Source organism: Alligator mississippiensis, chromosome 1 (assembly GCF_030867095.1).
Source record: "Alligator mississippiensis isolate rAllMis1 chromosome 1, rAllMis1, whole genome shotgun sequence".
Lineage (NCBI taxonomy): Eukaryota > Metazoa > Chordata > Crocodylia > Alligatoridae > Alligator > Alligator mississippiensis.
Window position 1 is genome coordinate 362135568 of NC_081824.1, and position 13588 is coordinate 362149155.

Genomic DNA, 13588 nt, shown 5'->3' on the forward strand with positions numbered 1-13588 from the left:
GAGCAGGAGCTCCTCTTCTCTTTATAAAGCAGCCAAACTATGTGTGTCCATACATACTTGGGTGTTTCTGTAAAATACTGTGCAGTAAGCTTTCCCAGGGAGCACATCTACGCATGCTCCCTGGTTGAAGCAAATCTGCTCCCAACCAAAACAGCCTAGTATGGGCTGCTTTTACTCTGCTCTGGCCCCCTTCAGCAGCCAGGGGGAAATCCAGTCTCCCCCAGGATATTAGCCTGGAGTGTGGCAGGGCTCATGGGGGCCAGTCCCAAAATGCATTGGGCCAGGCGAGCTCTTCCAGCTGCACTGGCAATTGTCTCCCAGCCCCAAGCACATTGGGATGGGTTTTGATGTTCATGGGGCTGGAAGACAAGCCTTATGCCCAGCTGGGCTTCCCTGAACAGACTGGGGCTGGCGAAGTGCTGTTCTGCTTCTGGGGCAGCTTCCAACCAGCCCCCGGCTGCTCAGGGATTTTCCTGCCCAGCTGGGGGCTGGCTGGGAGCTGCTCCAGAAACAGACAGCTCCTGGCCAGGCCCTGGCTGGGCAGAGAAGCAGAGAGCTCCCCCGGCTCAGCACTGCTTGGCTTCTTGGCTCCTGGCTCACTGTCTACATATGAGCACCATTTGCTGTTCAGTAAATTAGTCTACTGCACAGTTAGCTAACTACCTGTATTTACAGGTAGTAAACTAACTGTGCAACTCCCAGTCAACCCCAACACCAGGGGGCCACAGGGATGGGGAACTCCCCTGGTCCTGGTGCTGCTCAGCTCCTGGCTCCCCTGAGAAGCTGGGAGCTGAGCAGCACTGGGACAGGGTAGCTGTCTCTCTGAGCAGTGCTGGGATGGGTGGGGAGAAAGCTACCCTGGCCCAGCGCTGCTTGGCTCCCAGCTCCTGCGGGGAGCCAGGAGCTGAGCAGCACCAGAACTGGGGAAGTCCCCATCCCCTGTGGCGCTCTGGTGTTAAGGACTGACTGTTGGGACACACATAGTTTAGCTGCTTTAGTTTACTACCTGTATTTACAGGTAGTAGCTAAATGTGCAGTAGACAAATTTACTGCGCAGCAAATGGTATGCATGTGTAAACAGTGATGCTTTACTGCATAGTAGATTAGTCTCATGCAGACACACCCACTATTACTCATATGCTCATACTGAGCTAATAGAAGACAACATTTTCTATTCCCTTTCTTACGTTGAGCTTTTTCTGTTTCTTGCGATATTCACATCCAGGGAGACATATTTTTTATTTGTTGACTGACAGTTGTGCCAGTAGCAAAATGCTGCAGGAATGAAAATCTAAATAGATTTTCAAGGTAAAAGTTGTACATTAACTTATGCAGTACCTATATTTCCTTAATTGTTTTTTTTTTAAGCTGGAAGGCTGTTTTGATGGGAAAAGCAGTTATTTTTTATTAAAGTTGGTTGTTACAATGTTTTGTTTATCATAGCCCATCTGTGACAGATAACATTTCTGTTTACAGCATTATTCAACCTTATACCAGTGGGACTTCGTGTTGTCGCTATCCAGGGTGTAAAGACGGGGTTGTATATAGCCCTAAATGGAGAAGGTTTCCTCTACACATCTGTAAGTAATATGCTTCAATTATTTTTAACTACTATGTAATGCTAGTAACTTTAAAAAAAATCTATACAAGAATGAGACTCTTTTCACTCATGAAAAGTTCTATAGAATTAAAGAGGGATTAAACAAATATATATAACTAAAATAATAAGATTGTGTAAAAATTGTTTTATAAAACAGAATGTAATAGAGCCTTGCTGCACAGTAATTTTAAACTGTTCTATGTAATACTGTGTCAGGAATGTATTTAGCCATTGCATTCACTGATATGGTCCAGTAAACCAGTAGGCAGATTTTCAGATAAATATCTTAGAACACTTCTTTAAGTGTCTGCAATAACTCTGTTGTTATAGAAACTATTTTAATTTTTTGTGTCCAGTAAAATATAAGGTACTTTTTTATAAAGGTATTTACATTCTTGAAGCATTTACATTTTTAATTTCACATGTATTTTTAGCAACTCTTCTAATGGGTAGGAATTTTAAAAATATAAACATTTATAAAGTTTCATTAATAAAAGATATTATCATATTATTTTTAAAAGATTTTGAAAATTAAGGTAGAAAGAAGTATATGTAAGAATGTATGTATGTGAAATGATGAAAGCTAAAAAAGGTCTTGGGTCAAAATAATGTTACTATCTGAAATAATTTGAGAACTTTTCTTCTCTTAAGACATTCTACATCATTTTAATCAGTCAAAATGTGAAAATAGTTTTGCTGTGAGAAGTCTTGATGTTGTATGGGGTAAACTTAATATCTTTCTTTAAGACTTAATTACATTTTAATATTCAAAAAGCTTCTGACAGTATTATCCAGGTGGTTTTAGGATTTCTTTTCATTGCAGTGAATTGTGTTTATACTCTGTCATAATTTTTAGGTGTATTATGTCAGATGATATTTAATTCACACTAAATTATTACACAATACTTTGTTTTCACTATCCCTGGAGCAGAAATTGGACAGTGTAAGCCTCTGATATCCCAGAGGAAGGTATACTATTTGGTTGAAATATAAAACAGTTATTGGGAAGATAATTAGAAGTCAGGGGAACTTAGAATTGAATGTCGACACCCAGAAAAAGAGAGAATACCTCACTATATCTTTGGAGCACTTCAACAGTATGATGTAGAAGATTTGCTTTCATATAATGGCGCTGAAAACCCTGTCACCAGAACATATAGCACAATATGTGGTATCTCCCTGCAGTGGAAAAACTAAAGTTGTTACTATTAATGCACTATGTGGGTTTCTCAGCTCCCCAAGTTTTCATTTCAGTAGAAAGGCATGCAAATTACTTTTTCATGTGACGCCACACTATGAATATGATTTTGCCTTTCAGTAGTTCCACGGTGTTCTCATCCTTTCCTAAACAACAGTAAAAAGTATTTCCAGATGTTCCCGTTTCAAAGAACATATTAGCTTAATGGCTGATAATGCTAGGAAGTAAACCCTGTCCCTACAGAGCCAGATTCTGAAACCCATAGTTCACATACTACTCTGAAAATAGTTCCACTGAAATTAACTGGATTATTTGGAGAAAATGATACTACTCAATGTGAACAGCAGTTGTAGAACCCAATCCATAGAAGCTGTGGGCCCAATCCCGAAACTGTTTGGGTCCCATTCCATACAGGTATTTAGGCACCTAGTTCTTAGTGAAAGAAAAACAGTGAAAGAATGGGAGGTAACCATCTAAATGTTTTTGTGGATCTGGGCCTTAACAGAGTTGTGGAAATTGTGAATGTGTGTGGCCAGCCTCATTGAGTTAAAAGATGGTAGAAATGGGGAAAGCATGTACATGGGCAAAGGCTTTCAGAACTGGGCCCTTCATATGCCCAGGATTTTCAGAGTTTATAATTTACATATACATTTCCACTGTTGCAATTTTGTATGATACTTTCTTTTGATGCTCATTTGTTTTGTTTTTAACATTTTCTACTGCATTGCCATTCCTTAGGGAGAGTGACTCAGTCTGTCACTCTGCCTTACGTAAGGTAAGGGAAAAAACAATGTAAACTGTATTGAGAAAGTACTGTTTACTTCTTCTAATGTAAAGTATGAAATCAACTGCAAAACATCACTTGCAAAGTGGAAATAATAGAAAATAAAGTCTAAGAGTCTTTGGTTTTAACACATGGCAAAAACTCCCTGAATAACAAAAACAACAACAACAATAATATGTATTGTTGTTATTTCATAGTAGTATAATATTTCATAATCTAATAAATTTAGCTTTAAGAATGATGGCTAAAACACACACACATATACACACCAGTAAAACTTGTGTTCATGCTGATGTTTACCTTTTTTTGAGGGTGGGGCAGAGAAGTGCTATATTGTTTCTCTGTTCAGGAGTTATATACTGTTGAGTGCAGACTAGTACATATTTGAAATGAAAAACATAAAAAAGAGAGACTGCTTCAGATGAAATAATTTGTTCCCATCTCAGTGCATAGGAGATTTATGTGTGTATCTCTCCAGGGATCAGGATGAAGATATATTGTACCCAGAAGTTGCAAAATATTGCCCTCTGGGGGAAAAAAAAATCATCATGATTGTGAAGCATTCAATATATGTCACAGTCTTGTTGGTGAGTTTTCTATTCCTTTGGCAAGATTATGCACCTATTGCTCTGGACATACAGAAGTCACATTTTAAATTAGAGCAGAACTGCTTGTGCCAATGTAGTTATAGCTGTTTTTTCAAGTGTTTTTGCTTTATCTGTAAAAAAGAAAAAGTGGGGTGCAGGCAGGAAATACAACATGTCAGAAGAGAAACTGTTTTTAAACAGGGTAATGGAAATATGTTCATTTAAAATGATAGGTATAAAAATGCAAATTTGAAGTTAGCTGAACTGTTGACTAAGTGTAGTTCTCTTCGCTTATGTGTGAAAGTCCTAGATTTGATTCTTATTGTCTTAGAAGTGTAGGGAACGTAGTGAGGCTAATCTACATCATCCTTGGCCTGTTAAATCATGGTATTAAGAGGAAGGGACTTAGAGCCAGTCTTCCTCAACTAGAAGAATGTGACTACAAAGAATACAAATGTTTGGAGTGACAAGTTTGGAAGGGGTGATTTTGTTGTGGTTTTGAGGCTTTGTTTCTGTTTTTAATAATACTTTTAGTAACGTGTTTTAACCTTCTGCAATAATTAGAGAAGTATTCAATTAAGTAATAAATAGACCGGGGATAGGAATCAGAAGTGTCACTAATACCATAGGAGAGAGTTTTCATAGTATTTCCGTCTTGGAGAAGAAGTTAAAGGACAGGAAATCTTGTGGGAAATCCTGCCTGATGAGATTTCTATACTAGTTTGGCAGAATGTAACATTTCAAATATGCTTCCTGTCTTTTGGATATTTATTATTAAATATGTACTGCAAGCCATTTTAAATTTGTCAAATGAAGTTGGGATAAGTTCTTACTCCACTCTGGTGGCATGGACACCAGGGTGAGTGGCTAGAAGTCTAGAAATCAAGAGTTTGAGTCCGTAGGTGAAGTACTCATGGTGTGGCCATGTTGTACTCCAACACGTGTGTTAATTGTGATAAATACTTTGTCACAATAACAAGGGAAAGGAAGGGGGTAAATTCTTTAAGAGTTTGGTAAGGCTTTGGAAACTATTTTAGAGAAAGTGTCTCTCTGTAACTTGATTACCTTCTTCCCTCAGATAACAGGATGTAAGAGAGTGGAAGAGAATAGGGCTGTCAAAGGATTAAAAAAATTAATTGAGATTAATTGTGTGATTAAAAAAATTAGTCACAATTAATCGCAATTTTAATTGCACAGCTAAAAACTCAAAATGATATGCATAAAAACTCAAAATTGTGCAAAATTATGCAGGTACTTTGTATGGTTGGGGGTGGGGGTGGGGTGTGTGTTAGGGGGAATTTGTGACGGTGTGGAGGCTATGCGGTGTGTGGAGGGAGTTTGGAGCCTGGGGAGGGGGGACCTCTGCACACCCTGGCAGGATGTGGGGTACAGTGGGTCAGGAGTGAGGGGCAACAGCAGGGCTGGGGGGTGCTGTGGCTCAGGAGTTGAGGCAAGGGCAGGACATGGGCATATCATTGTCCCCACCCACAATCGTATTACCCCCTTCTAACGGGTGTCCTCTTTTTTGAAACTGAAACTATGGTAACCCTACAGGAATGCAGTCCAGCAGTGTGTAGAGCAGCACCCAGCAGGTTTGTCTGTGGAGGGGAAGGGGTTGTGGGGGGTGGGTGGGAAGGAAGAGATAGAGGCACAGATTGAAGCCCCCGTGGTGAGGGAGGGAATGGGGCAGAGCAGGGCCTCAGGTGAATGGGATACTGGGAATGGGGATTGGGATGGAGCCACAGGTGGCTCGTCTAGGAGTGTGCCAGGGAGCGGCTCCCCACTGGTGTGCACACCCCAGGGGAGGCATGGGGGGCATGTGCCCCCAGATTTGTGCAGAGGGTGGAGGCAGGCTGCCCACTATAGAATGGGGCTCAATGCCCTGCTGCCTTTGCCCAGGGTGCTGTGTGCTGGCCACGCTGTGGCCCCTGCCTGCCTGATAGCAGGAGGCAAAACATGGCATTGCACAGCTCCCAGGGTAAAGGCAGCAGGGCTCAGAGCCCCAACCTGAAGCAGACAGCCCACCTCTGCCCCATGCCTTCCCGCTGCACCCCTAGATGAGCCTCCCATGGCTTTGTCCCATGACTGGCTCTGGCCCTGGCCCCAGCCCCAGGGTCCCATTCACCCTAGTCCCTGCCCCTGTTCCCTCACCTTGAGGGCCGCAATCTGCATCTCCTGCGCCTTCCCTCTCCCCCTGCCCCTTTCCCTCCACAGACATACCTGCTGGGCTCTGCTGAGTTTTTATGCATGTAATGCTACCAGGTTGCATGCCTGGCTGTGTGCATGTTGAGGATACATGCTTGCATGCAGTGTCCCAAAATGGCATTGATATATTGGTGTGCCTTTAGTTTGTGGATGAATGGATGTGGCCCCCACACCCCACCTTCCTGCTGAAGCTGCCCAGAGCCCATGCCTGGGCTGACCCGTGGCTCCTCTGCACTGGCATTGTTTCCCCACTGGGCATCCTGGAGGCAGTAGTGATGGTGGGGGAGAGGAGCCGTAGGGCAGCCTGGGTGTGGGCTCCAAAACCACATGCACAATTAATGTGTTAAAAAAATTAATATGCTAATTTGTTCGTGCATTAATCACACATGTTAATCACACAATTAATTGACAGCCCTAAAAGAGAAGTTTCTTTTTTCTTTCTTGGAAGATAAAAATAGGAAAATGTAATTGGAAATTGCTTTAAAAATATCATTAACATATCAATTGCCAAACTTTATATTTTTTAAATTTCAAATTCAAATCTTTCCCCAAATATCCAAGTAGTTGGTCACTCTTAGTTCTGTGGGGAAGTTTTCAAATTCTTCTGAGTGGTGGCTGTTCATAGTAATGCTTTAAGCCTTTGTAAACTATCTTAAAATGCTCAAAAATCTGGAAGACAAGATTTGGGTAGATGTGATATCTTTTATTAGACTTGCTAAATAATAGGAAAATTGTTCTTTGCAAGATTTTGGGCACAAACAACCTTCTTCAGGTACATTTCAGAAGCTGATATTGCATCATTACAGTCAAGGTGAGAAATGATCCTTATGCAACTGTCTAGAAGAATAACAGTACTAAGTAGCCCACTAAGCCACCAGAGATATCCAAGTGAGCAATCCATAAAATTCTTGCCTATGCAGCTGGGCTAGGGACAGAAATTACACATAAACTGGAATAAGTGAACTGAAACTGGTCTAAACCTGTAACAGAACAGAAGTTCAGTGTACATAGATTGGTTTTTAAATGGCATAAACCAGTTTAAGATAGTCTTGGATAGATACAGTATCAGACTTAACTGATTTAGGATAAACCAATTTATTGAACTTCTGTCCTAGATCCCTCTGAGTCAAGTTACCTTGCAGTCCCCAAGCATCCTAGGATGCTTTTCACCTCCCCCACAAACCCCAACTCTCAGGGCAGCCAACTGTAAGACAGCTCACAGTGCGTAGCTGGCCCTGCCCCCGGGCTGTCACAGAACTGAGACAAGACAACATCTTGCTGTGTGGCAGTGGGGGCAGAGGTGGAGGAATAGACCCCAGCTTGCGGGAAGCTGAGGGGAGCCTCTTCCTCCTACTCTCCCTCTCCCATGAGGCCAGGCAACTCCTTGGCTTAGCTGCTGCTGCAGGTGGAAGTGGGGAGCAGTCCCCCAGCTGGTGCTCCCAACCCACAGCCAGGCATCTGCACACATGGGGGAGCCTGCCTCGAGAAGTTCCTGTCCTAGAGTCCCCCAGCCTGGGCTGCCTTACCCTGGGGATCCAAGGGAATTTCCCATCTTCCCCCTCTCTGGTGCAGCTGGGCTGCTGCTCAGCTCTGTCCCCACAGGTGGGAGTGGGGAGGAGTCCTTCAGACTGGATGCCTGCCTGTGCAGTTGGACATGAGGGCATAGGGAACCCCCCCACCTCGGGGTTATCTCCCATCCCAGGGTCCCTCAGCTTGGCGCTGCCCTGCCCTTTTGAAGCAGATGGGGTACTCCACCTCACCCCCCATGGCCAGGCAGCTACTCAGCTGAGCTTCTGCTGCAGGCAGAAGTGGGGAAGAGTCTGGGGGGCTGTGGCAGCAGCTGAACCAAGCAGCTGAAAGTGGGAGGAAGGCAGGGCTTGGGCTGGGGAAACCCCTGGGGTAGAGGCAGCCTCCAAGATGGGAGCTTCCCTGTGTCCCTACACCCAGCTGCACAGGCAGGTACCTGGTCCAGGGGACTCCTGCCCCTACCCAGAGCAGCCACACAGGGGAGGAGGGAGGGAGCTACCTCTACTCCCCTGTGGCAGGGTGGACCAGGGCTCAGGGGACTCTGAGCCAGGCCATGGGAACCCTCCTGAAGTGGGGGCTACCCCCACATGGGCCAGTACCTAGACAGAGGGCTCTTCAGCCCCCTGTAAAGGTGGCAGCAGGGAGTTGGGAGTATGTGCTAGACAGCCAGTCAGGAATGGCCCCTCTTTCCTAGGCTTGCAATGGCTGGGAGACATGCTCTGCCACCACCCGGCTTCTTGCCTGGGCCAGTGCAGGCATCTGGCTGCCTTTTCCAACTGAAATGTGAATGTCAGTTTAGTTTGTTATTGGCCCAATCTGTGCAGTTTAGAGAAACCTATGATGATTGAATTGATTCTGCCTTGGGCTTTTTGACTGTATGTACTTAGCCTTAAGTTATACCTATACTATTTCCCTTGAACTCTTGAATGCACTGCTGAGAGGCACATGCCAAGCCTGGAATAAAGGTATTGCAGCTGCCCTGACAGTGCCTGTCCTTTACTTGGAGGCATAGTGAAGACAGAGCTTATGAGTAGCTACAGGTACCCTACTTAGAACTACTTTAGCACTTCATTACTCGTTTTGGGATGTGTGGAGTTTGAAGCAGGTTGCTTTTTGGCAGTGTATTTGGCAATGATTAAAAAGCATCAGAGGAAACACAATTGATTGAGTCTGCTGGGGCATTTTAATTAACCCCTAGTTAACATCTAATTAACCCCTCCCCCCCACTCCAGAGCACGTCTACAGTTGCCCTAAAAAATTTTAACTGTAAAAGTTACTTAAGCAATGCTCATCAGTGCCACACCTAAGGGCCTTGTTACAAATGTTGATGGGTGTTAATGCTAGCTTGAGTTTGGAGCAGTCACACTGCAGACCAGGAGGGGCCTGGAGGACTCAAAGGTAAGAATCATTCCCCCCCCATTCTGGGCTTCCCTCCCAACCCCAGGGCTCCCCCAGCTCCCCCTGCTCTTGGGGCTTGCCCCCTGCTTCTTGGGGTTCTCCCCTGGGACATTACTTACTTGTGACTGCCCTCTATCTCCCCAGCACCCCAAATCCCCACTCACTGGCTTCCTACCCCACCCCCTGCTTGCTTACTTGAAGCTGCCTGCACTGTCTATGCCAATGGAGCAGACAGGGAAGGGTTCACCTGCCTGCCTGGCCACCACTATTACCTGCCTGCTGCTTTTCTGACTCAGTGTCACATGAGCTGAATAGAACAGATCAGAGATAATCCTACCTTGGAGTGGTGTCACTTTGAGCCACATAACAGGTGCTTAAAACCAGTTTCAGATGTTAATGTGTGGGACAATCCAGGATTAAGAGCTCCAGGAGCCCCCCCAAAATTACCATGTAACAAGATCCTAAGTTGCTTTGCAGGTCTACACCTGAAGTTTTTACATGGTGCTGAGTCTTGAGGTTGCATAATTATTCTGGGTTTTTCATCCACCTCAATACTTCATCTGGGCAATATTTAGTCCTTCCTATGGTGTAAATGTCTTCCATGGACAAAGGGGAGGAAAGCAATAATTCCTCATTTTGGATCTTTCTTTACATTTAGAATTTCTATCACCAGCCCTCAGGTTTTCCCCTTGTCTATTTTGCCTGTTGTCAGTCATTTTAGAATGGACATCTCTGAATGAAACAAGGAAGCAATGTGTGCTCCTGTGGTAATAGCAGTAGTCAGGTGTCCTAATGGCACTTTCAGTGGAATGTTAACCTGCAGAAATGGCTTAGGGTTTGACCATGTCCATGAATTTTTAAGGCTGACCTTTCTGAATACTTCTTCTGGCATCAAGGTGGGGTTCTGATCTCAGGCTCAGGAGGTAGTGGTTGGTTCAGGAACCCTGTCAGGAAGAACATTATCAGGTAATGCAAAATGAATAACACAGAAATCCAAGAAATACAGGAGCTTTTATAAACTATAGTTTAAAATCAAAGGCTATACAGTTTTGCTCTAATCTTTTCATAAAGTATACATTTGATTTTGGTCTTTGTTGTGTTACACAGTTTTAAATTGAACAAAAGCTGAATGGAAAATACCCTGTAAGATCATGTCCATGCCCAAGCTTTCTAGAATTAGAGAAAATGTCAATGTGTATTATCAGGAAGTGTGTTTGTAATATCCATAATCCCTAGCAACTGTCAGTAGGAAGAATCTGCAGCATGGAGGGTTTCTTTTGACATTTTAGCTACTTCACAGTGCTGAGATTTCCACCATTTTTTGAAACCCACATAATTGACTTGTCGGAAGAGAACAGATTTCAGCCTCAGGGAAGCATAGAGGACTATAGGCAACACAGAAAATGAGACTGAAAGTAATCAATATCACACAGGTGACTTTCTATGGTATCTAAATCAAAGTAATGAAAAGAGGGGCTTTTAATTCTCCTTAGATAACTGTTTATGCTTTAGAATAAATATTTAGCATGCATAGTGTGTTAAGTCTTTAAGGCAGCTTATAAATGTATTAATATAAAATACAAAGTAGAAAGCAATTTATCATAGGTTAAATTAGAGAAGGACTAAGGCAATGTTTTAGGATGTATACATTGTTTTTTACAATGATAAAAAACATAAAAAATGATGAAGCAAAATTGTACTGTTATTGTTTGTATTACAGTAGTTATGTAAATGTTAGTGCTCACTTGTCCCCTACACTAACACACAATAAAGGTATGGATGTATAAACAATTTGCTGTAGAGGAATAAGGAATGGGGTTTATATAATAACTGACTACGTTATAATGTCATGATAACTGACTACGTCTCTGATGTGCCTTGTACTGTTGTATGGGCCTCTTGGACTGCCTGAGACATCAGCACTGCTGTTGTCAAGAGGTGGCAAATTTCTTAGTTTTTGGTGTGTCATATCAGGGGTTCAAGTATTTTAACCCTCTCAGGGTAGCTGTCTCTGCTTGCATTTGTAGTTGTTGCCTGTTTTCCCAGAGTAGGTTTGCTTCTGAGCTGACAGTCTCATACAACTGTGGGACTTCCTTCTGTGATACCACTGCTGTTTGCAACCAATTTTAAAAAAGAAATAATCCTCAAAAGTAGCTGTAAGTGACAGGTGACTCTTCAAGGTCAGAAATACTAGAAGATGCATTGAAACTTATATTATTACTAGTCTTACCTTTATATATTTTTCACTTTGCAATTTTCTGTAACTGCTACTCATACTTGTCAGCTGAAGTAGTGGTTGCTGTTCCTCTTTGCTGACCTCCCTCCTCTTCAACCCCCTCAGACTGCACATTCATTAACAGTACTCTCCCAATTTCTGTCTTCCAAGGGAAAGCACAAAGTCAGCACCATCCGCAGTAGTCAGAAAGTAATCAGAAATGCTGTATACAGTAGGACATCATATCTCTGTCTGATCCATTGGTAAAGAAAAGTTCAGTTCTCTTAATATTTTTATAATGTTTTTAATGTAAATTTTACAAATCATTTACATATTAATAGAATTTAAAATATAAATAAACTGAGATTATGCTAAAAAATACTGAATTTCTCTTCATGAAATATTCTAAGTGCTGCCAATCAGTACACACTAATGTTTTTATGACAGCAGGTTAAGGACCACAACCTGTTCTCTCACAGGTTCTAAAATCCCCTTGGTTTCAGTCTGAACAGGATCGAGGCTTTGGGGATGCTTTGATATGTGCTGGAGAAGCAGGATATAGAATAGTGGGTGCTTTGAAGGGTGCTGTGGGGAGCAAGGAGGTAAGGGCAGACTTGTCACTTCTTCCTCCCCAGTCACTGCCTAGCCTTAAGGAAGTAAATGCAGGCTCATTTCTGTCTAGCTCTTCTTCCTTTGTCCCACACTACTGCCCAACCCTGAGGAGGTAAGAGCACGTTTGTCCAGTTGCCTTTCTTCCTTCTCCCAATGGACAAGCCCTATGCAAGTAATTAAGCACAGGCTGGTCCCTACCTAGATGCTCCCTCTGACCCCCCTCATAACCCATAGCCCCTGTTCAAGTAGGTAATTTTATTTTTAAATGGTGTGCTGCTTGTTTCACAAAAGTTACAGAGGGATGCCTGGCATCTAAAAAGGTTCGGGTAATTGTGGAGGGATACATTGGGAAAAATTAGCTAAAATGAAGAGGCAAAGCGATGGAATAGGAACATAGAAGTGATGTTAACAAGGTAGAGGAGAAAAGGGAATAAGGAGTATGCAGGGGAAGTGGAGTGGGACTTTGAAAAAAAAAACCAAGATGGTCAGAGGAGAATAAAGGAAACAGCTAGTCAGCACAGGTATATATTTGCTTCAAAAACTTATCTTCCATTCCCTCACATCCCATCTTTCTGTCCTACATACATAGTATTGTTGCAACCTTTAGATACACACACATACATCTATTTAAAATTATTAAGATTTACACAAATGGACCAATGAATGAATAGACTTCTCTTCCATGCCTCTTGACCTATGCTCTATATGCAGCATGGAAAGATCAGTCAGTCACTGCTGCTGTATTTTTAAAAGGACGTGATAATTTGCTGATGAGAAGTAACATTGGTAGTTATGTATGCCAAAGTAAAGGTAATCTAATCTCATGCTTCAGGGAGTAAGATGATTGCCAGAAGGACTGAGAAGGAAGGCTTTTCTGAATGCATTTATATGTGCTAGTGCATTGTGGGGGCTGTGCTTTCTTCTGAAGCACTGAGTAATGGTCACTGCTGAAGGCTTGGTGCACACTTGATGAACCAGTGGTTTAATCTAGTCTGTCAAATGTTATGCTTCTAGCTTTTTTGTATCTCATTGTAATCCCATTTCCCCCATGTATTTTTGCCTCTTATTCATCCTGTTACACAAGTACACCTACACTTTTCTGACATGTATTTCTTTTGCATTATATCATTGTTGAGTTCTTTTTTATGTTCTCTATCTTTTTAGGAACATAAATATAATCTTGCTGTTTATTATGTACTCTTCCCCTGCTCCTTCCTTAGTACAGATTTTGTACCTCATGAAAAAAAAGAGTAAACAAATTGTCTATTTACAGGCATATTCAGATAGTTCAATTTATTCTAAATTTATATAATTTCCCATTCATGACTTTTTAAGTGCCCACATACAGTATCCACAGGTAGCTATCAAAAAGACTTCCTAGATGAGCATTTGGACAAGTTGTTGTAGTAGCAGAAATAAACTTCCTATTACAAGCAGATGAATTAGCAATTAAAATGCTAAA

At 42.5% G+C, this 13588-nt stretch overlaps 1 protein-coding gene across 2 annotated transcripts in view; it reads left to right on the forward strand.

Moving 5' to 3' along the window:
- FGF14 (fibroblast growth factor 14) overlaps nt 1-13588 on the forward strand; it is a 456042-nt gene that overhangs the window by 258891 nt on the left and 183563 nt on the right. For both annotated transcript variants that reach the window (XM_059721101.1, XM_006264390.3), the window contains one exon: nt 1477-1580. In XM_059721101.1, the coding sequence (XP_059577084.1) occupies nt 1477-1580 (104 nt within the window). The remainder of the gene's footprint in view (nt 1-1476; nt 1581-13588) is intronic.